The sequence below is a fragment of the Alligator mississippiensis genome, chromosome 16 (assembly GCF_030867095.1).
Source record: "Alligator mississippiensis isolate rAllMis1 chromosome 16, rAllMis1, whole genome shotgun sequence".
Classification (NCBI taxonomy): Eukaryota; Metazoa; Chordata; order Crocodylia; family Alligatoridae; genus Alligator; species Alligator mississippiensis.
The window spans coordinates 18,342,250-18,367,757 of NC_081839.1; the positions used below are offsets into that span (position 1 = coordinate 18,342,250).

General features: G+C 47.4%; 1 protein-coding gene across 6 annotated transcripts in view; it reads left to right on the forward strand.

The window, feature by feature from the left end:
- The window catches only part of FEZ1 (fasciculation and elongation protein zeta 1), a 210,337-nt gene that overhangs the window by 59,932 nt on the left and 124,897 nt on the right, over positions 1–25,508 (forward strand). For all 6 annotated transcript variants that reach the window (XM_014597850.3, XM_019492449.2, XM_059719843.1 and 3 more), the window contains one exon: positions 18,429–18,528. In XM_014597850.3, coding sequence (XP_014453336.1) covers positions 18,429–18,528 — 100 coding nt within the window. The remainder of the gene's footprint in view (positions 1–18,428; positions 18,529–25,508) is intronic.

A 25,508-nucleotide genomic window follows, 5' to 3' on the forward strand; every position in this document is an offset into this window, starting at 1 on the left:
TTCGAGCTGCCTGTCCCTCTGCAGCCGAGCTTGCTGAATAGCTTCATTAATTTGCAACTCCTGATGCCTCAAACGATATGGGAGCTCTTTCACCCATTCAGTAATTTCTGTGGGCTGTGGATTGTCCAGATTGTCTGGGTATGGGATAACCCGGTAGGTATTAGAGCCATCCGCTTGCCAAATAGGATCTGGTAGGGCTGGAGGCTGGTTCCCAAGCGGTTCCCACTCCTGAGAGCAGCTAAGATCAAAGGAAGCTTAAGATCCCAGTCTGTACCTGTTTGATTTACCACCTTCCTTAACGACTCCTTAATTGTCCTATTCATTCGCCCAGATGCCTGAGGGTGGTGAGGAATGTGCCACTGCTGCCTGATGCCTAAGGCTTGCAGCAGTTGTTTAACAACAGCCCCAGTGAAATGGGGACCTGGGTCTGAGTCTATGATTTTAGGAGCTCCAAACCGGCATATTACCTCTGTCCAGAGTTTCTTTGCTGTGGCTTCAGCAGTGTGGGTGTGCATAGGAAATGCCTCCATCCACCCGCTGAAGGAGTCTATAACCATTAGCAAGTACTGGTTTCCTCGTGCTGTGCAGGGGAGCTTGTCAGTGTAATCCATTTGGATCCTTTGCCACGGACCCACTAACTTTTGATGGAAAAGGAGTCCAGGGTCTTTTGGTTTTGCTCCCTCCTCTGCACAGCGCAAGCACTTCTGCACCCACACCTTCACATCTTTGGACATCCCTGGCCAGTAGGCAATTTCCTGCACCCTAGCTGTTGTGGCTTCAGATGCCTCGTGCCTGAGGCTGTGACAAGCAGTTATGATTTCCTCTCTATACTCTGGAGGTGGTACCCATCTAACTTCTCCAGTTTCCTGATGAACAGCATACTCCTGAATCTTCCAATTCTGGTGGCTTGAGGACCGGGTTTGCACCACGGCAATGTCTCCCCGTGCTCCTCTCTTTGCTGTAGCATCTGCTAATTGGTTCATTTTGGCTTCTAAAGTATCAGCCTTTTGATGACCTTTAACATGTCGAATGTATAGTGAGGATGGATGCCTTTGAATCCATCCCCAAATTGCCTGCCAATCACCCTTTTGTGCAATTTCTTTGCCATCAGCAGCATGCCAATTAGCTTTGTTCCAATTACATATCCAGTATAGCAGAGCCTTAGCACAGAAGTCAGAGTCAGTGAAGAGCCACAATTTCCCTTCAGGTGGGTTATGCTGTTCAAGGAGTTCCCTCAGAGCTCGTACTTCAGCAGCTTGAGCTGAGTACCCCGCTGGCAAGGGACCCCCTATCTGATCATTATTTAAATTCACCACTCCATATCCAGTAAACTGCTTTCCATTTTCAAAGCTAGAGCTCCCATCTGTAAACCACACATGGGTAGGCTGATCCTCCACTGCTGGGTTTTCCTCCAGCAGTGGAGCCTCGGTGACCCCTGTGTTCCCTTGGCAAGGCTCTATACCAGGGCACTGGTGAGTAGTGCCTTCTATTAACAAGGCATAGGGGAGCATATCTACCTTAAACTGGGTTTCATGTCCAACTCCCCTTCTGGTCAGGAACAATGCCCACTGGGCGATCCGGGTGTTGGACACTTTAGACCCTGTCAGGTTTCCTGACAAAATGTACTTTAAGGGTGAGTGATGTGTCTGAATGATTACTGGGGCCATCTCTGTGAGTCTGTCACAGAGCACTGAGGTGGCCTGCTCCCATGGAGGGGAAAACTGCTAGGGAAGAAGCCCGGGGTGCATAGACCCCAGCCCCAGAGAGGGGCGTTTGAGAGGCCTGAGTCGGGCACGTCGAGCTCCCAGAGAGGGGGAGAGCATGGTTGAGAAGCTCGAGTGTGGGCATGGAAAGCCCCAGTAAGGGGGCCACCTTATTGAGAAGCCCGAGTGTGGGCACAGAGAGCCCCAGAGAGGGGAGCGTATTATTGAGGAGCCCGAGTGTGGGCAAGGCGAGCCCCAGAAAGAGGGGGTGGCATTTTTTGGAGCCCAAGGGTGGGCACAGAGAGCCCCAGAAAGGGGGCCACATTATTGAGAAGCCAAAGTATAGGCACAGCGAGCCCAGATAGGGGGCAGTTTTACTGGGAAACCCAAGGGTAGGCATGGAAAGCCCCAGGAAGGGGCAGCATTGTAGATAAGGCCCCAGAAAAGAGGGCACAGAGTGAGAGGGGCCTGGAGGGAGCCCTAGCACCAGAAGGAGCATGCAGTAAAGGAAGGAAGGCCCAGGGAGAACAGTGAGGGGCCAAATAGTGAGAGAACTGAGACAACAGTAATTCCCGTTGGCAAGGCGTGGACTGCGGTGTAGGGGAGGAAACGAAGCCGCAGATAGCGCCCCCTAGTGGCGGGGCAGTGTAAGGGCAGCCTCCTGCTAATTAATACTAATTAATTAATTAAGATCGAAGCATGGCAGGCGAGTAGGCGGGTGGTTGCCCCAGAGACAGGTGTGTGGGCCCCATTAAGGGTGGCCCAGAGCAGATACCTGTCAGAGTCCTTCAAATTCTTGAACAGCCCATACTGCAGCCAGGCACTCTCATTCACACTGGTTAAAATTAATCTCTGGACCTGTCAATTTGTGGGATTCGTAAGCTATGGGTACTAGTTTACTGTCTCAATTTTTTTGTAGCATTACAGCTAATAGAGCTATTTCATTCATTGCCAATTTAATATAGAAAGGCTTCAATGGGTTAGGGTATGCCAGAGCAGGAGCCATGATTAATGCCTTAAGTAAACAAAAAGCCTTTTGCTCGCTGTCTCCCCACTTCCACTGCACCTTTTTCTTTAGCAGTCTCCACAGAGGCTATGTGATCTCTGCAAATTGATATATGTGGGAGCGGAGGAAGTTAAAACCTCCAAGTAGCACTTGCAGGGAGTGAGGATCCTTGGGAACTGGCATGTTTAGTAGGGCAGTGACCTTTTGGGAATCGATCGTTTTCCCTTCCACCCCCAGTCTTACACCCAAGTAGGTTACTTCTTGCATGACTAACTGAGCCTTTGGTCTGCTGACCCTGAACCCAGTTTTCTGGATCAGAGCCAGCACCCTCCCCGTGTGTCCCTTCACCTCCCGCTCCTGATCTCCCCATACCAGTTTGTCATCTATGTATGAGACCACCCTTTCCTGATTGAGTCCAGCTAAGCTCTGGAGCACGGATACCACATGGTGGTGGGCTATAGCTGAGGCACTGTGAAACCCCTGTGGGACCCGGGTAAAGGTGTACTGTTTCCCTTTAAAGGTGAAAGCGAATCAGTTCCATGACTCAGGATGCAGGGGGATTGCAAAGAAGCAATTGGCTAGGTCTATTACAGAAAACCATCGGGGACTCTCTTGTACCCTGCTAAGCATAGCAGGCATGTTAGCCACTATAGGAGCCATGGGGCGAGTCCCCTTGTTAATGGCTCGATAGTCAACAGTAAGCCTCCATGATACCCGGTCCACCTTTAGGACGGGCCATATGGGGAAATTAAATTCTGAATTGATTTCGATCAACACTCTCTGCTGCAGTAAGTCTGTGATAATTAACTGTATGGCTTCCTCTGCTTGCTTGGGGAAGCTATGCTGCTTTTGAGGAGGCACCGGATCCCCTATGATCTTAACGCAGGCATTGACCTGGCCACAGTCACTTTTACTCCTACCCCATATGTTAGGGAACTGCTGCACCCACTCATCCCTTGAGTCAAAGTCAATAGCTCCAACCCGCTTACACCGTTCCCAACTCCAGTATGGGTTTGTCTCACAAGGCTCCCAGGGGTCAGCTGTCTGTGCTCGCCATACAACTCCGTTGGCTAGATCCAGGATCCAGCCTTCCCGGTTGAACAAGGGGCTCCCAGAATCAACTGTTCAGTGGAGCCCTCTTGTTGAACTCCATCTATACTAATTTCTTGGGGCCTCTCTGGGAATTAGATGCAGGTGGTCACACCTGTGCACACCACCCCAGTGGACTCCTGCCCTGTAAAGGATTAGAGTGTAATTTGATCAGTTTCAAATTGCTTCAGGTCCCATTTCCTCCCAAATACATTTAGCGCAACTCCGGTGTCCAGGAGTGCGCTGGTATGCCCTTGAATTCCCACCGTAATGGGTATTCGGGGTCTCCCTCCTGGATCCCAATCGGGTCCCCAATTTCTCCCATGAGCCAGGGCTTTGCTCAGGGGTCCCATTATGGGGGCTCTGTCAGTGCTCTTTGGAGACCGGGGCTGAGGCTGCTACCCTGTTAGAATGGGGAGGTGCTGCTCCCTCCCCGGTCAGTTCTGCCATTCTGATAAGCAGCTCGGCTAGAGGCTTTCCATGCCATTTCCCTTTCAGGTTTCCCATGCTGCATTAAAAACTTCCACACTGCTGACCGAATCTCATTTTCCCCCTCTCTTTCCTTTGATACCCTCGGGTTAACCCAGTGTGGGCTGGGGCAATAATTTGGGCCCCCAACCCCCCTATCAGTTTTGGGGTAAGCACTTTCATTAGAATAGGTAACCATATAATTCATTAAGCTTTTCTTTGAACTGGGTGGCTGCAATTGCCCCCCCTTGACGTCCAATTAACCTCTCTGCATCCTGAGCCCGGACTAGGACTTCTCCCAGCACATATCTCCCTGTCTCTTGGAGCGGCCCCATCAGTCCAATTATGGGCTGATGCATGCCTTCCTGTACCTCCTTCCAAAACCCAGGGGGGTAATCTATACTTCTTATGTCCGTTTGGTCTCCTTGTCTAGGGGCAGAACCGTCCCTGACAGCAATCCCAGCATAACACACCGGATCACATAGTCCGTAACAGGTTCCCCAGGTGTCTGGTGGCTAGCCCCAAACTGTCCCTTATATGTCTTTCTCCCCAAACTGATCCCCAAACCCACTATGCTCCAGAGAATATTGTCTCCCCCACAGCTGTCCTCTTGATTTTATAGCTGGCTGAATCTCTGGGGTGGCGCAAGCCCTTAGTAGGCGGTGCCATTCCCGGACACTCAGGGTTTCACACTCCACTACATTCAGGGATTTCTCCAACCACTGTCCCAAATTCCTAATGTTAGCAGATCCCAGGGTCTTGCCCAGGGCTGCTAGATCAGCTCCACTGAGGGGGACCATTACCTGTGTGGTTTCTGTGGGTTTTCCCTGAGCATCCCGAGTGACTGAGGTCTGAATGATTGCGCTCACCTCAGGCACCAGGGTCCTTTCCTGATCTGACTTGGGGTCTTCAGGAGAGGGCTCCCCTGCAGCCTCTGGATCTCCCCACATCTCCCCACCCCAAATCTCTCCTGGATTGAAGGGGATGTCTGGATCCCTGGCTTGGTCTCCCTGGGTGACAGCTGGTACTTGCAGGCTGTGCTCCTGGAGTTCCTCTTTTAAACGGTTAATGGTATTTAGACAGGGGCCATGGTTGACCTTGACTCCCTCCTCGGCTTGGTCTTTAGCCATTGTCTTTACCAGTTTTTGCAAGGCTTCTCTGCTAGCCTTTTCTTGGTCCAATACTTCCAATTGTTGGGCATTGTCTTGATTTATTTTTCTCAATTGCTCATTTTCATTTTCCAAGTTCTGGTCTGCACTAACCAAATTGTATCAAACCCCAACCCCTCAAAGAGACTGAAGGGTGACCCTCCATGGCAACCAAAAAGGCAAGCAACAAAGTAGGTTACTGCAGCAATTGGTATGACCCAAGCACAAAGCTCAGGGCCTCCATCCGATGACAATAAGCTGCAGAATATGGGACAGGACCGAGTACCCCCTGAGGCAGTCAGTGGCAGAGAGTCAGCAACACAGGCAGCTCCCAGGGGTCATTGCTCTAAACCCTTGCTCCAGATGACTGGCCAGGTGCCCCACCTGCCTTGCGGCTCGCTGATCCCACTCCGAGTGCCGGCCTGCGCCCCGAGCTCCCAGGGACCCTCGTCCTGATGCTCTCTTGCTCCTCAGGATCCCAGTGCCTTGCCTACTGCTGTCCCACTTCCCCAAGGGTTTCCTCAACTCACCGGACCAGCTCCCTGCTCTGGACAAAGATTCTGCCTGCACTCCTGGATGCTGCCTTTTCTCTGCGGTGGAGTGGGGGGCCAACTGCCACCCCTAGCCTCCGGGACTCCTGGCCCATCCAGCACACTGCGATGGGGCCTTGGGGCACCAGCTCTCTGTCCCAAGCCCTGGCCGCTGCTCGCTTTCTGCTACAAGGCAGGAGGCACAGCTAACTGCTGCTGCCTTCTTCTCCTACGGCCTCTGAGGCTCTTCAGAGGAGCCTTTCTGCTGCCTCTGCTGGGTCAGCTCACCCCAGCTCATCTTAGGCCTCCTGCATCATTCCACGGAGTCACTGTCGGCATCCCCCATGCCAGTTCAGCTGCTGCTTTTATCCCCTCCAGCAGTGCCTCCCTGGCTCGCAAACCAGCCAACCAGGGCTCAGGGTGGCAGGCCCCAACCCCAGCCATTCCCCTTCCATGCAAATGAGGGTATTGAAAACCCCTTCTTCCGATTGGCTTCTCCTTTTCCACAGGGCAGGGCTCACCTGTTCCACCCTTGGGGTCTCTCGGAGTTCACCTGCACTGTTTCTAGCCTAGGGTAAGTATCTCAAGCCAATCTAGTGAGCCCACATTGGCAGTCTGTTACATCAATATATAAAGGGCGTAGTCAATTTGTCTGTGTGTTGTCTTTGTGTCTGTCTGTCCATAACACTCTTGGGGGGGCGTGGCTCCCAGTGGGGCATGGCTCAAGTCAGTGCTGCATGTGAAGCACTTTGCCTGTCAAGAATGATGGTGGGGACAGAGCACCGCCATGACAGTGGGGACAGAGTGGGGGGTGGTGGCATGGGACCGGACACAGAGTGCAGTGGGGGGATAACGGTGGGAATGGAGCACTGCCATGACAGTGGGGATGGAGCAAGGGGAAGGCCAACACTGCTGGCCTCGACTCCCCCAGCCCTGCACCTTGGAGGCGGCAGTAGCGCAGGGTGGTGATGGCATGGCAATGGCCTTGCCCCCCTGCCTCCATCCTCTCCATCCCCATCGTCATTCTTGACCGGCTAGCTTTATTGTAATGACTAGTTTTATCATAATGACTGTTGCACTGAATTCACTGCATCAAAAATGGAATGGTACCAATGTGTTATATGAGAAGCAAAGTAATCCCAGACACTTGAATCCCCCAAAAGGGTCAGGTGAAAAATAACCCACCTAGAATTTTCCCCGGGTGCTATTCAATGATTTTGAAAGGTTTAGAATAGATAGGACCAGCATTCTCAAGTTATAAGTGAGCATACATACAGACAGATGAACATACACTTAATTTTATAGATAGATAGATTTACAATTTTAAAACAATTTGGAAACCTACCAGTGCCTCAATCATTATAATCAAATAAAGTCTAAATGCCTATATAAATTGGCATTTGATTTTGTTTTTCTTACCTTAGAAAACCAGAGCTCTTTCTATCCCCTTTGCTCACCAGTAGGTGGGTCCAGCTGTGGCTGTCATTCCTTGCTGCTTTTTGTGCACTGAGCAGCCCTGATATGTCAGTGTTCTGACCTTGCCTATGCCACTGCCCCTCACTCCCAAGCCACAGCCCCCTCCCCCCACCCCCCCAAGTCCTGCTGGTGCCCCTCACTCCTGACTTGCAGCCCCCTGGCCCTGCCACTGTGCCTCACTCCCAACATGCCTCCCCTACCTCCAGGCCCCATCTTCTCAGTGTGTGAGGAAGGGGGTAGATGTGTGGAGAATAGAGTGTGTGGGGGGCGGGGAAGGGGGGTTGTGAGCATAGGTGATGCATTGGGGTCTGGGGCATAGGCAAATGCATTGGGGGCAGGGGAGGGCATGTGCCCCCACAGATTTCTGTGTCCACAACAGGGCGTGGGGCTGCAGCCTGGCTGGACCAGGTACAGGCAGAAGCCACCTTTGTGCAGACAGGACCTGGCACAGGAGAGAAGGCCACACCACCATGGCTACCAAGATGAGGCATGGCAGTGGTGGTGTGGAACTGTGTTTCCCCCTATAAAATGGGAATAATAATAAGTATAGAACTGTAGAGTTGGATCTCAAGGGTCATTTGGTCCACCCCCTGCACAAATGCAGGAATACCAGTTCCTAAGTCATCCTTATCAAATGTTTATCTTGCCTCCTCCGGAAACTGCTCCAAAAAGGAGAATTTACAACTTCCCTGGGCATTCTGTTCCACTGCCTCACTGTTCTACGGTAAGGACTTTTTCCTGAATTCTAATCTAGGGTTATGGGCAGGCTTTATATTTTTTTTAGTGGTAGAAATGCCACTCTCCTGCTTGAAGCTGTAAGTATATGGGCATGCATATAGGTTTTTTATGAAGGAAACCTGGCAGAACCATGGGAAAGATCACTCAGTTCTGATGAGGAAGCTCTGTATTGCACAAGAGTTTCTCACATAAGAATGAAGGCCTGTATGCTTTGCTCAATTCCTACCTGGAGACCGGGAGAACTGGAGCAGCTGTTGCCTCTTGCGTGTTCCCATGACTAGTGTCACCCCAGTGACTACTGTCCCTGCATTTTCTTGAGGACAGAGCTCAGCCCCAAATTGCCTGCTTTGTCTACAGGGAAGAAATAACTCCAGGCTGGAATGCATCTATGCTCCTCCTTTCACCAGGATTTCTAGCATTGCAAACTTCCCAGAACTGGAGTTGTAGGAAGGAGGATTTGGAGGGCGACAGCATGCAGCTTTCAGGAAACTCCATGTGCCTAGACAGAGAGCAGTTGTTCTGAGTCCAAGTACACAACATGGCTGCAAGCAGTATTAAAGATCCAGCTGTGACAGTCCAAACATAGTCATTTTTTTACTGCACAGAACTCTGTGCATAAAATGTGGCAACAGCTGCTGAGAACTACAGCAAAGAGAGCAAAGAGCATGGCTTTTAAAACAACACCTATACAGCGAAGAAAGCAAACGGCATGGGTGATCTCAGACCCCCTGTATTTATGAATTTCACCACAAAGAACCTAGCAGCAGTGTGGAAGCAGTGGAAGGAAGAACTGATTTGTACATGCATCTGACCATGTCAGACCTGGATGAGAAAATGAAGTAAATATTTTCTGTTATGTCATTGGGATAAAGGGCAGAGGAGGGCAACACTTTTTTACCTGAAGGACCCAATACACTAGAATAGTTGATGAAGAAGGCTTTTGAAGGGTACGTTGACTACAGAAGAAATAAGACTGGTAAGATAATGGGTTTTTTTTTTTAACCAGAATTAAGATCCATAAGAAGAAATCAATAATCAGAGGCCTGCAAACTTTGACATCTACATATAATTTTGGAAGTATAACAGACTCCCTTATTAGAGACAGAATTATTTGTGGGACATCTGATCCTAATCTGAGGGAGAGATGGTTGTGAGAGGCTGATCTGATGCTGAAGAAGTGTATCTAAATTTCAACAGCAGCTAAATTAACTTAGGAAAGAATCAAAACAATAGCTGGAGCAGGAGCACACAGGAATATTTGAAAGAACTCAGGAGACAGAGCAAAGATAGTCCAACTGAGAAGGCAGTCCCCAAGGGCCAGTGGGAAGCAACAAAAACAGAAAGCCAGATGCCTAGCTTTTCAGGAAAGATGCCTGAGCACGGGAAACGGAGCCTTTTTTATCCCAGATTTAGAACAAGAACAGGCAAAACAAGGCAACAGCACACTGAGTAGGGAAGGAGGCTGATTTTTGTATAAGAAAAATGAGGTCTTCTCAGTGAGTTTAGCAGATCGAAATGCTCTGAATATACATAAATTACAAAAGAAAACTGCTATAAAACTATTTGCCATTTTGCAACTGTTAGTGGGACATCAACCAATCACATTCCAAATTGATCACAGAGCCAATTGCAATATAATCCTCACAAAACTGCTCAGCAGTAATTTCAGATTTGAGGCATGTGAGCAGAAAATGGTGAAGTATAATAAAACACCTCTACAACCAGTAGGTGAATGTAGATTATCAATAAAAAATCCATGGAACAGAAAACAATACTTCCTGGAATTCATAGTGGTCAGTACTGACGAGTGCTGTTCACTGTTAAGCAGTCAAAGTGCAAGCCATGGATTTGGTGCAGCACTTGAGACAGGAAAGAGGAAGCAGAGCATGGTCCTTGTCAGATGTTTTAATAAAGTACAATACATATTTGAGGGAGATAGGCACTTAGAGGGTAAACTCAAGTTCAGCATGTATGACTGCTGAAATGCAGAGTACCACTAGCGCTGATGGAGCCACGCAGAGAGGAACTAAAAAGCCAAACTAGGGGTATTATTAAACACATGGAAATATGTATCAACTGAATCAGCAGCCTTGTAATGGTAAGAAAAAAGCATCTGGAAAATGGGGATCTGTATAAATCTAAAACTTTTTAACAGGGCATTGAAAATAAGTTGTTATTCATTGCATATTATTCATTGAACTATCTTGAGCAAAAGTGTTCATGGTTTGTGATTTTAAAAAATGGATTCTGGAATATTGAGCTAGATGAGCCTTAAAGCCATCTGACGCCCTTTGGTAGATACCATTGGGTACCAATTGTATAGAATCCCATGGGCATCAGTCCTGCACCAGAAGTGCAGTGGTCCAGTGCAAACTGAATCAGACACTGGAGAGAATAAGAATTATAGCAGATAACCTTATTGTTGGGGAAGGAGACAGTGAAGTAGAAGCTATCCAGGACTGTGAGGCTAAGCTGCAACAGCTCCTAAAGAGGTGTAGAGAGCAGAATATTAAGTTGAACTCAGACAAGTTGAAATTGAGGAGAACAGAGGCACCCTACATTGGACACTTTTTTTACCTTGGCAGGAGTCCAGTCAGACTCTGAGATATTGAAAGCTATTAAAGAAATGTCCAGACCAAAAGATTTGAAGAGAATCCAGTGATATCTAGACATGGCTAACTGTCTCTCCAGAATCTGTGTACTTTGTCAGAGGGTTGCAAACATTTGATATAGGTAATGTACAAGCATCTACCATGGGACTAGCCAGAAGCCCAGGAGTAGGTATTTGAAAGAGCAAAGAAACCCATAAGTGAAGCACTAGTCCTGAAGTATTATAACTCAACAGAGCAAATACAACTACAATGTAATGCCTCAGAAGGCCTTAGAGCACCATTCATGCAAAAACAGAAACCCATAGCATTTGCTAGCTAGGCCCTGACAGATACAGGAAGTGGGTACACTCAAATGAAAAGGAACTCCTGGCTGTGCTCTTCAGTTCACTTTTAGACAAAAGATTAATGTGATTTTTCTGATCACAAGGCACTGGGAAGCACTATGAAGCCACTCCTGAGTGCATCAAAGCAACTGTAATGCACACTACTGAGACTTTAACATGATGATATCAGATATTGTCCCGGGGAGTCACTACTAGCAGATATATATCTGACCAAAGCCTGCCTTCCAGAGTATACCACATGTCTCCATTGAACAGGAGATCAAATCTGTTAACACGCTACAATACTTATGCATCTCTAAAGGGACCCTCCAGGCAACATGCAAGAGCGCAGAATTGGACAAACAGCTACACACTGTGATATGAATTGTACTTCATGTTGGAGCCAGGCCACAAGGAACAAGTGTCCCAGGAAGTCATTCTCTGTTGCCAGGTTAGCAATCAGCTACGTGCACAAGATGGAATTTTGTTTAAAGGTGATAGAGAAGTAATGCCTGCCAATTTAAGACAGGATATCATGAAAAGAATACATGCTTCTTGCCTGGGAATAGAGGCATGCCTGCAGTGTGCTTATGAATATGTCTAATAGTCATGCATGAATTCCAAGTTGAAGGCACACATAGACCAGTGTGAAGTGTGGAAAAAGCATGGAGATAAACAACAGAAGATAGTGCTGCAACCTCATGAATCCCAGTACATTTTTGGGAAAAGGTTGAGAGATCTGTTTCCGTTCCTGTTTGTAAATGTAGTGTGACCTGTTTGTATCCTTCCCTATCCTTTTCATAGACTCATAGACAATTAGGGTTGAAAGGGACTTCAGGAGGGACTATTCCCAACTAGATCATCCCAGCCAAAGCCTTGTCTACCTGGGTCTTGAAAACCTCTGAGTATGGAGATTGCACCACCTCTCTGAGTAACCTGTTTCAGTGTTTTACTACCCTCCTAGTGAGAAAATACTTCCTAATATCTAAGCAAAACTTCTGTTGGTACAACTTGAGAGAGTTGTTCCTTGTTCTGTCATCTGTCACCACTGAGAACAGCCTGGCTCCATCCTCTTTTGAACCCTCCTTCAGGTAGTTGAAGGCTGCTATTAACACCCCCACACACATACACTCAGTCTTCTCTTTCCTAGACAAAATAAGACCAGTTCCCTCAGCCTCTTCTCATAAGTCATGTGCCCCAGACCCCTCACCATTTTTGTTACCTTTCACTGGACTCTCTCCAATTTGTCCACATCCTTTCTGTAGGGGGGGAGGGGGTGGGGTGGTGCAGGGCAAAACTGAATACAGTACTCCAGATGTAGCCTCAGCAGTGCTGAATACAGGAGAATAATCACTTCCCTTGACCTATTGGCAACACGCCTACCAATGCAGCCCAGTATTCTATTAGGCTTCTTGGCAATAAGGGCACACTGCTGGCTCATATTTAGCTTATTGTCCACTGTAACCCCCCAGGTCCTTTTCTGCAGAGCTGCTGCCCAGTCAGTCAGCCCCCAGCCTGTACTGGTGCATGGGGTTGTTCCATCCTAAATGCAGGGCTTTGCACTTGTCCTTGTTGAGCCTCATGAAATTCTTTTTGGCCCAATCCTCCAATTTGTCTAGGTCACTCTGAAGTCTGGTCCTATCCTGCATTGTATCTACTGCTCCCCGTGGGTCAGCTTGGTGTCATCTGGAAACTCGGTGAGGGTGCACTCTATGCCTTATTCATGACGAAGGCATTGAACAAAACCAGCCCCAGGACTGACCTCGCCTCCCATTGGTGATGTGTAGGGGGTGCATGTGGGTGCACATGTACCCCCTGAGATGGGTGGTGCATCCCCTGGAAAGGTCACCGCTCACCCCCCACTGCCAACACCACCAGCGGCATCTGTGAGTGGTTGCTGACCATTGGTTGGCGCTCGCCATCTCCTTCCCACTGCTGACACTGCTGCAGCGGCCTGCGGGAGCTCCCCGCTCCTAGCCGCTACGCCCCTGTTGCCAACACCGCCGCCTGCGGATTGTCGCTGTGCCCTTCCAGCCTCCAGGGGCATGTGTTGTTCATGCCCTCACCTTTGCACCCAGAACCCTGTAGTCACTTTTGATACACTCAGGGTCTCCCCTGGCAGTATCATTGGTGCCCATGTGGATGAAAAGTATGGGGCCGGATGAGCCTTGGTAGTCCCTCTGTAACATTTTAGATCCGGGCTTTGGGCAAGCAGCAGACCTCCTGAGTCAACAGGTCAGGTTGTCAGATGGTTCCCTACATCCTCTGCAGCAGCACTTTATCAGATGCGGTAGAGACTGCAGGAAGCAGAGTTTCTACATAGAAACTTTTGAGTGGGGCCAAAGGATCTGCTGTGGGCTGAACTAAAACCCTTGGAGGGCCAGGTTCAATCTGCAGGCTGTATTTTGCTTGCCTCTGCATTAAAACATGGTCTGTTTTCCTTTTTTTTATGATATGCATTTGCTCTGTGCCTCCAATATGGTGTTTTAAATCTATCACAGCAGCTTTTAAAAAGGGAAACTACCAAAATTAGGAAGCTAGGTAGACAAAAGTTAAAATGGGTGTTTTTCACCTCCTTTAGGACCCCCTTCAACTTCTGTCTACCTAGCTTCCTAATTTTGGTAGTTTCCCTTTTTAAAAGCTGCTGTGATAGACTTTCTTTTTGTCTGCTCTCCTGCTTGTCACGCTCGGTTGCATCATGGTTTCTGTTGCAGGGCATCTCAGTACACTTACCCTTTGTACAAAATCCTGTGCACTACTTGGCCAAGTATGGCCTTTCCTCTTATAGGTTCCAGGACTAATTGCTCCAGAAAGCAATCTTTTATAATGTCAAGAAATTTGCAATCTGCATCCCAGCTTGAGGTTACATTGACCCAGTCTATTTGTGAATAATTGATGTCTCCCATAATTACTGTTTTCTGATTTTACAGCCCTTCTCAACTCCTTTAGCATTTCCAGCTTGCTGGTGCTGTCCTGGTCTCAGGGTTGATAGCATATCCTCAGACATTTTTTTTCCCCAATGAAACATGGAATTTCTATCTACAGAGATTCTATGGTAACTATGTTATCAGTTGAAAAATCTACCCTATTTGATTCAGTGTAGTCTTTGATGTAGAATGCTACTCTCCCATCAGTTTGACCTGTCCTAGCATTCTTGTATAGTTTGTATCCTGATATTACAGCATCCCATTTTTTTCCTCTTTCCACCATGTTTCTGAGATAGCTATTATGTCAATATTGTTATATACTGCTAAGCATTCAAGTCTCCCTGTCTTGGATCTTAGATTTCTGGTATTAGTATAAAAGCACTTAATACTTTTTTCTTGTTGCTTGATTGGCTACTTGTGTGTGACCTTTTACTCAGCAAATCTAGTTGTTTATGCTGGTCTTCTCTGTGTTTCACCTGAGTACTCTGTCTCAGTTTCTTATCCCCATTGTTTATAGTTTTACCCCTACAAGGTGTGCCAGTCTGAACTATGTGCTGTTCTGCATCAGTTGCTTTTCTCCCAGTTTTTAGTTTAAAAGCTGCTCTACCACCTTTTTAATGTTACATGACAGAAATTTGGTACCATTTTGGTTCAGGTAGAGACCATCTCTCCTGCTCAGGCTACCTCTGTTCCAAAAATCCTCCAGTCCCTAATAAACCTAAACTCCTCCTCCTTACACCATTTTCTTGGCTCCCTCATTGAGATTCTGGATCTATGGCTGTCTCTACATAAGACCCTACTGTGCAATGGTTACTGGACATTTATTTAGTACTTGTATAAACAAGAACTAAATAAATGCACAATAACCTGAATTACTGCACAGTAGTGCTGGTGAAGACTTTTTTCTGATGATACTGCACAGTAGCTTAATACTACTTTGAAATAGTGTCCTCCCATGGTTTTTGCCATGAAACACTACTGCATAGTAAAATCAGGGCTACTGAGCAGTCAGAATCTCATGTAGACATGCCCTCTATCTATTTACTTGGCCCTGCGCATGGCAATGAAAGCATTTCAGAGAATGCTACCATAGAGATGCTGGACTGCAATCTCCTACCTAGCCACCCTAAATTTAGGTTCCAGAACTTCTCTGTGACACTTCCCCATATTGTTGGTACTCACATGGATCATAACCACCAGTTCCTCCCCAGCACTACCTAGCAGCCTGCCTATACATCTTGCTAGATCTACTACCTTTGCACCAAGCTGTAGGGGGGCTGTAGCTGGGAGGGGAGCATATGGCGTGGGGGCAGCAGGCAGGCGGGGGCTGCAGCCAGGTGGAGGGCATGAGGGGGGCTGTAGTCGGGAGGGGAGCACACAGGGGGGCTGCAGCTGGGTGGGGGAGTGCACAGGGGGGCTGCAGCTGGGTGGTGGGCATGCAGGGGTCTGCAGCCGGCTGGGAGATGCGCAGGGGGCTGCAGCTGGGCAGAGGGTGTGTGTGTGGGGGGGTGGGTTGTAGCCAAGCAGGGAGGCAAGCGGGGGGTGCCAGTCCCAGGTGGGACAAGCAGCCTGAGCTTCCTTTCATTGCGGTACAGATCTGGGGGCTCACACCCCTGAGAGGGCTGCCAGGCTGTGCCAGACTCCTCCCAGAGGTGTGAGCCCCCAGATCTGCGCTGGATGTGAAGAAGTGAAGCCCACACCCAGTGCCAGGGAAGATTGCTGTGGCAGCAGCAGCCTCCTGTCATCTGCTGTGCAGATCCTGGGGCTCCCACCCCTGGGAGGAGTCCAGCACAGCCCCGCAGCCCTCCCAGGGGTGCAAGCCCCCAATCTGTGCACTGGGTGACAAGAGGCTGCCGCTGCCACCTGGGACTGGCACTAAAGCCAAGTAAGCCCGGCTTGGAAACTCAAAACATTTTGAAACTTTTCAAATGTTTTGAGCGCCCTTGTTTTGTTTTGAATCCATTTCGAAGCCTTTTGTTTTATTTTGATTTTGCTGTTTCAAGCTCAAAATGCGTCAAAACAGCTTCAAAACGAAACACCCAGTGAAATTTCACACAGCCCTACAGGCTGGCCCCACCCCTCTCCTCCCTAGCCAGAGCTCCAGAGAAGACTGCAGTCACAGCGGGGTCTTCTTGGCTTTCTTCACTGCCTGCTGCTCAAGCAGGGATTCCCCCTTCCCTCCCTTCCTCCCATCTCCTACAGCACAGACCCCTGCCCTATGGACCCTAGGCATGTGGTATGCTAGCTAATGCTGAGAGGTGTCTGTGTGTGTGTGTGTGTCTCCAATTTCACTGGGACAGGCAGACAGAACAGTGTCCTCTTAGGGCTTTTTGGAGCTAATCAACAGGTCAGTTGGTAATGTCCCTCCATTCCTTCCTTGGAAAAAGTTGTTTAAGAAGAACTTGAACTAATGAGAGAGGCTTTTGTTTTGTTGATGGGCTGATAAACACTGTGTTATCACTGCAGGTTTTATCAGCCCCTTGCTGGTTTGCAGCCCTGTCAGGTTTGCAGATAGTATGGGGAAGAATGAAAAGCTCAGTATCATCAACAGATGCATGAACTGCATGCCCCCCACCCTTTGCCTCAGAGTGCTAGCCCGTGGCTGGGCTCTGGCAATACATCCACCCCTTGAGCAGCAAGCAGAGAAAAGCCTGTGATGGTTCAGACCAGGGTTGGGGTTTATGCTCCTCCCTAATCAGAGTATCCTGCTGGCGTCTGTCCATGGCCCCTCCCCAGCTCAGCGCTATGGAACGGAAGGGAGGGCTGCTCTAGCGCCCTGCCAGCTTCTAGCCTGAACCACTGCAGGAATGTGCTTGCGTTTCCTCAGTCCAGAAGGAATGTCTATGTGGTTGCAAATTGGTTCATCTTAGGCAGGTGCAAATACTGATGTGAATTTGTGCATCTGTGAATACATTCAGGCTCAGGCTTTTTGAATGTCTGTCCCTAGCCTCAGAGTGAGGAGCTCATTCTGCTGGATACACATATCTGAACTATGTCCCCAGGACAGGTAATCATACAATCTGCACTTAATACAATAAACTGGGTAGCCCCCACCCTGCTGCTGGACTTCTACCTGCATTTTTTTTTTTAGTGTTAAAACTTAGTCTGCTCTTTTAAGAAGGGTTTTATTTATGGGTTATCTTAGACTACAAACTTTAAACTAATGGATCAACCTTCTTTGTAACTGTAGTCTTCCGTAATTGCAGCTAAATATTAAACAAGGGAGTTAAGGATTGATATAACTGATAAGTTTTAGTTATTTCAGCTAAATACCTGGGTTAAATACTCTTAATTTAACCCAGGTATTCTCTTCAAAGAGGGGAAGTGGCAAACTGAATTTCAGACTGCTTACAGATTTCCCTGTTAGCTCTCCCCTGGTCACTTAGGAGGCCCTCATTTGTTCTCTCCTGAGCCCGGGCTTGCTTTGTCAGACACAGGAAGCATTCAGCAAGCAGCACCAGCAGTCACCAACTGCTCAGAGTGCATGGCCCAAACAACCAACTGAACACTCACCAAACCCACAGGCAGACAAAGTTCACTTACCTTTCATGAGCAGGATCTGGTACATGACTCCTGTTTTTCTTCCACTTGGTCTCAGCGAACTGCTTGCAAGCCATTCTTGCAAAATGTTCTCTGCTTAGGGAACAATAATTCTGAACATAAGTACACAGCATGGTGGTAAGCATGCTCTTAATAAAGATCCAGCTACAACTGTCCAAATGGAATCCATTTTTATTGCTGGGAGCTTGTGTATTAAACACTGGGGAAAATCAAAGAGACACAAGTTCAAAACTCTCTGGACATGAGCGTAGAACCTATTTCTTGCTTTTTGTGTTAGTTCCCTAAATACTCAGATCTGGGGGCTAAAACAAAGAGTGTTGTCCTCCTCCTTTCCTCTGTAGTCATGGGTTTTTGGCCACTTACATCATCTGGACTCACAGATATGCTTCCAGAATCAGTGTGTGTACATGCCCTGCCACCACAGTGTTTGTCCATGGCCCCACTGCAAAGGTAATAAATAGTGTTGCTCCCTAGCCGTAAGTGCCAGAATTGTTACATATGTGACTAAAAAGCTGCCATTTAGATACACAAAGGAAAATACAATGCCACGCTTAGTGAACTGGAATTTCCATCTTCTTTGTGGTCTCTTTAGTATTAAAAAATTTGGAAGTTTTCTGAAAAGAACATTATCCAAAGTCTGCAAAATAGACATTAAGAAACTAAGGAACCTCTGTTTATTTATTTTATCTAAAATAGAGTCAAGAATTTACTTAATTCTAGTCTATAAGAGACAATATTTCAGGTCCGTTTTGAATAGAACAAGTATGAGAACATCCTTTTTATGAGATAACTCTTCTTTTATTAGACTGGGGTGACTGTCACTTATTAAACCTCTTTCTGTTTTTAGGGTTTGGGATGCTCTAACAGATAACTACATCCCATCAATCACTGAGGACTGGAGGGACCCCAATATTGAGGCACTGAATGGCAATGTTTCTGACTCAGAGGTACTTTATTGAACTTTTTTTTTGTATATATTTTTTAAAGCTTAATGGGTTTTGGGACATGTTTTACGCACTAAAAATGCAAATGCATAAAATGAAATGACAGCTAACAGCCCTTCTGAGCAGAGGAGAATGTGAGAATGGAGCTCCTGTCAGATATAAGAACAGATGTCTCACAAACATGTGTGAAACAAAGTCATTACCCTTTGATAAATGAAAAGCATCTGTAACGTGGAACTTTAAATGAAACAGCCTGGTATGTCTGAAATGGGAGTATTGTCAGCTAGGCTGTTGTTTGCTTGAAAATGAAACTGATGACATTTGTACTGCCTTTCACCATAACCCATTGAGAACAATGCAGAAGATGGATTTGCCAAACTGCTGAACAATGAGATAGTGATAACAATTTCTTACAGAGCATTGCAGGGAAGTCAGCTGGCTTGCTGCTGCAGAGTACTTTGGATTGATGTTTGGAGGTCAGACATGGGAGGCATTCAGTGGACAGAATATGCTGTAGTGGTCCTATGGTCTCTTGTTCTAGGGATAGGCATGCTATTTTCATTCCCTGATAAATTTTACGAGTTTAATATGTTTACTTTCTCAAGTGGGACAACATAAAATGTAAAATAAAAGGTGCAGAATGAAAAAAAAAAAACCCAAAACAAATAAATTTGCAAAACTTGCCCAAACAAAAATGCAGGATTTTTTTAATCCAAATGTTTTGAAAAATCAGTGTTTAGAAACTACAAGCCTGAACTACTGATCAATTCATTTTTAATTATTTCAGAGGCTAAGGGAAGATTAGTGTTAGATGGACTCCTGGCACACACAGAAATGCATACAAAGGGCTCCAACACATGATATGTTTGTTATACAATTAAAGTATTAATCATGCCATAAATACTAACAACAGTGGACACACAGGTAATTTATGGTGCCATAAAATGGCAAGCCAGCCACAAAGATATTCCACAGAATATGTACAGCATTGTTTTGGTTCATTTGTATGCCACTATAATTTGAATATGTAGCACTGCCAGACCTGGGGCTATCCCAGGACTGAGGCTGGAATAATATGATTGTTGGTTCTGGCTGTGAACAGTCCAGGGTTTTAACTGGACATGGAGTTGTCCAGTGCTAAGGGTTGATAATCTCATCTGACATGGCCAGAGGCACAGTGTTTGGAATGGGGAATGCAATTCCTCTGATCCCAATCATGCCATTGATTTAACATCTGAAGGGGCCATAGACAGATGTGAAAGCCTGCAGTACTTAGGTTATTAAATGGCTAATGAAGAGGATATGATCAGAGCATAGAAGGTGGAATAAAGAAGGTAGTAAAGTAAGAGAAATGTAAATGGGTCTGGGGTGTGGTGTAGATGTGAACATGTCGTAGTTGTGGTATGGTATCATAGTTGGATTCCTAAAACCACTACAAAGAGGGTAGATTCCTTATAAGCTGGGGATAGGCTTCTAGGACCAGCATCTTGTGGAATCACCTTTGCAGAAGGTATGAAGAAGTGTTGTAGGGGCACCAGGGACTCCATCCCTGAGCTGCCAACTTCATGCCACTCACTGCAACATTGGACTGTCTTCCCAAAGTGAGTGTCTCCCTACCAGTCTTGACATAAACCCTCAAAACCCCACCATGCTCACCTCTTCTGGAACTGAATCCAAGTAAGGCTGTACCTGGATTCTGTAAGGGTAGAACCAGGACCATGATCTGTTTTGGGGTGCGGCAGAAGGAACCTTATGTGTTGGAGTCAGTGTCACAGGCCAAAGCAGCTGAATTATGGGAACTGGCCCTGACTGGCCATGAAGATTATGAAGTGGGAGAATGTTCCCATACCTGTCTCATGGAGATGATCTTATTTGGAAGTATACACCCACAAATCTGCTCCAAAGCTAGGCTGTAGTAGCAGAGACCAGCAATTCCAGGCCCTGAGATAGACCATGAGGAAATCACAGCTCTTTTGCTTCTGTTCAGACAGAGAAGCAGAGGACAGTTCAATGGAACGAGCCATTCCTCTTATTAATGGAGTAGTGACTGTTTTGTTGCATAATGGCAATGGAAGAACAGGCAGACTGCAAAGAAGGCATACCATGAAATAGTAAGATCTTACATGGACAAAATCAGGAAGGCCAAGGTGAAAAATGAGCTATGCCTGGGGAGGGAAGTTAAGGACAATAAGAAGAGGTTCTCTAAGTATGTTGTCCAGAAAAAAGAACATGGAAGCTGTGGGTCCACTGTTAAACAACCAGGGGGAACTCTTAACAAAAGATTCAAAGAGGTGGAGTTGTTCAACAGCTACTTTGCCTCAGTCTTCACAAAATACCAAAAAACAGAACAAAAACAAAAAACAGGTTGCAAACAGACAGCTAATAAGAATATTTGAAAAGGGAAGGGGGCAAATTAGTGGTGAGATAACAGAAAAAAAAACAACCCCCAAAAAACCCAAAGAGTTTTGATGAGTCTGAATGAATTCAAGTCATCAGGGCCTGGTGATCTTCATGCCTGGGTACTAAGGGAACTGGCAAAGATGTCAGAGCTCTTGACAATAATATTTATGAACTTTTGGGAGATAAGAAAGGTATCAGAGGATTGGAAAAGGACTAATATAGTTCCTCTCTTTGGAAAAGGCAAAAAGGAGGACTTGGGGAACTTCTTAGTGAGCAGGAGAGTAACTCAGAAGGATCTTGATAGGCTGGAAACTGGGCTGCAGCTAACAGGATGAAGTTCAATGCTTACAAATGCAAGATTCTACACTTTGGAAAATATAGTAAAAAACACACATACAAAATGGTAACAACTGGCTGGAAGGCAAAACTATGGAGAAGGATCTAGGACTGTTGGTGTATCACAGACTCAAATGAGCCTGCAGAGTGAGAGAGCTGCACAAAAGGTTTTGGGCTGCATTTTGAGCTGAATATGGTTTTGTGCTGCATTAAGATAATCTTGAGGTGCAAGACATGGGAGTTGATAATGGCTCTTAATTGGCACTGGTTAAGCCACATTTGGAGTATTCTGTGCAGTTTTGTAATCTACATTTTAAAAAGGATGTGGAGAAGTTATAGAGGTTCCAGGTTTGGGAGAAAAAATGATAAAGGGCTTGGAAGACAAGTTATATGAGGAGAGGCTGAAGGGCCTAGACATGTTCAGCTAGTGGAAAAGGCATTTAAGAGGAAGCAGTTTTCAGACACTTGAATGGCTGCCATAAAGAAGAAGGGAAACATCTCTTATCTCTTGCTGCAGAGAGTAGGGCACAGGCGGGTGAGTGGTGCCTTGGAGCAGAACAGGCAGACATGCTAGGGCCAGGATTGTGGGGTGGTGACAACGCAGGGCCAGGGCCTGGGCCCGGGGCAGAGTTGTGATCTGCTCCCCACATATCCCTGCAATGGGTGCTGGCTCCCTGCTTTGAAGTTCCTTGTGGAACCAGCACCTATTGGAAGGATGTGCAGGGAGTGGATTGTGGCTCTGCCATGGGCCCTGGCCCTGCATGTTACTTCTCATAATGCCAGCCCTGGCCTCAGCCCCTGCAGCCCAGTCTGCTTCTGGCCACTGCTCCCTACCAGGGCTGTGCGAAACGGCAGCGTTCCATTTCGCCCAGTGTTTCGACGTTTCAACAGAAGAGCGCTCCATTTCAAATTCTGTTTTGATTTGAAATGGATGTTCCGTTCCATTCCGTTCCGTTCCGTCGGAACAGTTTCACCATTTCGAACCTGTTTCAGTGTTTTGCCCGTAGGACATAATGGGGAAGGTCAAAACAGGCTATAACTTAGTCATCTCTGCCTGATTTCTATGAAACTTGTAGGAATGGTAGCCCCTTCTCAGGGCATGAAACCTGCCAAATTTCAAGGAGATAGGTGCAGATGGTTTGCGGAAACTGCATCCCAAAGTCTTAAAAGCAAAACCCCTGTCACTTTTATGTGTTAAGTCACAGCCGGGTCAAAACTGCAGATGTGTGTGCTAGCCCCTGCTGAGGCTGCAAGGCCTGCCAAGTTTCAAGGAGATAGGTGTAGGGGGTTCAGGAAAACTGCAGCCCAAGCTGCGGACAAGCAAAACTTGTGACATGGGTGACACTGTGCGTGTTAAGGAGCAGCAGAGTTAGGCCCTGCTGCAGCCATGAAGCCTGCCAGCTTTCAAGGAGATACATGCAGGGGGATTCTGGGTTCTGGGGCCCTGCACCTCTGGCCACAGGTAGGCAAAACTCATGACATGGGTGCTTGTGCAACTGTCTGTCTTGGGGTGGGTGGGGCGGAAACTACTGCAGGCCTGGTTGCTAGGCCCTGCTGTGGCCATGAAGCATGCCAGCTGTCAAGAAAATAGGTTCAGGGGGACTCTGGGTTCTGGGGCCCTGCACCTCTGGCGGCAGGCAGGCAAAACTCATGACATGGGTGGGTGACACTGTGTGTGTGTTCAGGTGCACCATTCCTGGTGCTGGTGCCTCTGCACAACACGGCAGTGTGCCCCAGTGAGGTCTCCTCCCCTAGAGCCTCGATCCAGTCCACCACTGTAAACGACGGCAGGTGAAAGTAATGTAGGTGACTCAACAGACAGCACCAGCAGCATCTAAGGTATTCAAATGGAACTGTCAGGCCCTTCTTTCCTCTCAAGTATGAACACCTAGTGTGTCTGTTAGGTGCACCCTCACTGTGCAACTGTGTGTGTGTGGGGGGGAGTGTGTATTTGTGTTCAGGTGTGCCCTTCCTGGCACTGGGGCCTCTGCACAACACAGCAGTGTGCCCCAGTGAAGTCTCCTCCTCTCCTACAGCCTAGGCTTTCTACCACTGTAAATGATGGCAGGTGAAAATAATGTAGGTGACTCAGCAGTCAGCACCAGTAGCACCAGTAGCATCTAAGGTAGTGAAACAGAACTGTCACAGAGCCTTTCTTGTTATAAAGGAATTGACAGCAAGAACTAAAGATGTTGTGTTGGATATATGTTACTTGTGGTGTGTATGATGGCTTATCTTGTGTTTTTATGTTTATATGTTTATTGTGAAAAAAACCCAGAATAGTTAGTAAATATATCTTAGGAAGCTTTCAGGTTGAAAAACTCTTTGTCAGGCTGAGGAAGTATTTGCAGTTGGAGTGTCTCCTGGTCCTGGATGGAAGGAAAAGTAAAGAAGTCAGAGGCTGGCCTGGCACGCAATGCAGGCAAGAAAGCCAGTCAGTGAAAATGGAAATGGAGGCATCAGGGGGTGAGGGACAGGCTGGGGTGGGGGGTGGAGGGGAAAGGGGATGTAGCAGCGCAGGTAAAAGTACAGAGGTACCTGGGGAGTCAGATGTCTGGCAGGTTGCAGTATGCCAGAATTCCAGTGTGTATATTGAATCCATGAGTTTCTGTACCTAGGAGGCTGATGAAGAGCAGTTCATAGGCCCAGCTCTGTAAAGTGGTTTGTAAATTCAAACAAGCACCTAACATCATCACCAAAACTGAGCCAGCTTCCTACAGCTCAAAACACAAAACCTGCCAACTGCCTCCAGTACCCCCACAAACTATACATCAGAATCTACCAAAGACAACAAAAGCTAGCTACCTATGGGGTCACGTTCCTCACCAAAAACCTCTTTGCCTCCAGTCTCACAGGCCTGATCCCGAGAGGGAAAAATTACAAACAACTTTTCACAGCTGGGCCTATGAACTTCATTTCATCAGTCTCCTAGATACAGAAACTCATGAGCTCAATATAGATTAGACAGTGGAATTCTGACACACTGTAACCTGCCGGACATTGGACTCCCCAGGTTCTCTGCACTTTTACCTGTGCTGCTACATCCCCCTTTCACCCCCACTCCCTATCCCAGCCTGTCCCTCACCCCCTGACACCTCCATTTCCATTTTCACTGATTGGCTTTTTTGCTTGCATTGCATGCCAGGCTGGCCTCTGGCTTCTTTACTATTCCTGCCATCCAGGACCAGGAGACACACCAACTGCAGATACTTCCTTAGCATGACAAAGGGTTTCTCAACCTGAAAGCTGGCATCCTGGGCAGCTAAGCTGAGCACACCGGGAGCCTCACAACTGCACTGCAACCAGCAAGCATCAGGCCTGTCAAAGACGTGACAGGTTTTGGGCTTTCCCCAGCATTACTTGGTTTTTAAAAAAATTAAAAAAGGAAATAGGTGTGGATGGAGTGAGGAGGGTGGCATTCAGTCCATCTGCACCTGGAGCTTAGGGAACCCCAGCAGCGGGAGGTTCAACTTCAGGAACACCAGCCGCTCCACCAAACCAGCATCTAAGCAGGTGCGGTGGGGTGTCACTACATTCCCAGCGATGCTAAACATCCTCTCACTTGGAACACTGGTCGATGGACAGGTGTTTCTGGGCAACTGTGACCAGATCTGGTGACAGCTGGCTGCAGCTTGCCCAGTAGGCCAAGGGGTCACACAGCAGCAGCTCCACATCCTCGGCAAGGTAGGCAGCCACCAAGGTGTGAGTGCTAAGTTCTGTGAAGTTTTGGTCCCTGATTCAGTTCAGTGGAGATTTGGCCCAATTCAGTGCCCAAATTTCCAAATCCGAATCAAATCAGAAGGCCTTTTAATCTCTCCAAATCGAATCACCCAATAGAAACAGCTTTAAATGTTTTTTAAAGCTTTAAAAACAGCTTTAAATGTAAAGCTTAAATTTAAAGCTTTAAAACATCTTTAAATGTTTTTCTACATACCTGTAGGTATCAGGGACTCATGAATATTGCAATGCTGGGGTACATGGAGTGTGCCACAGGAGCCTGGGGGAAGGGTGTCCCCAAGCATCCGGGAATGTCTCCAAACAAAAAAGGAGGCGTACACCTGTTGGAAGGGAGGGCCATCACAAGAGAGGGCTATACCTCGGTAGCTCGGGAATGTAGGGGGGCAGTCAGGAAGGCCAAGGTGGAAGTGGAGCTAGGACTAGCAACCCAGATCAAGGACAACAAGAAGTCCTTTTTCAAATGCATTTGGGGGGGGGGGGGGGGGGCAAAAGAAGGTGCCAAGTAATGT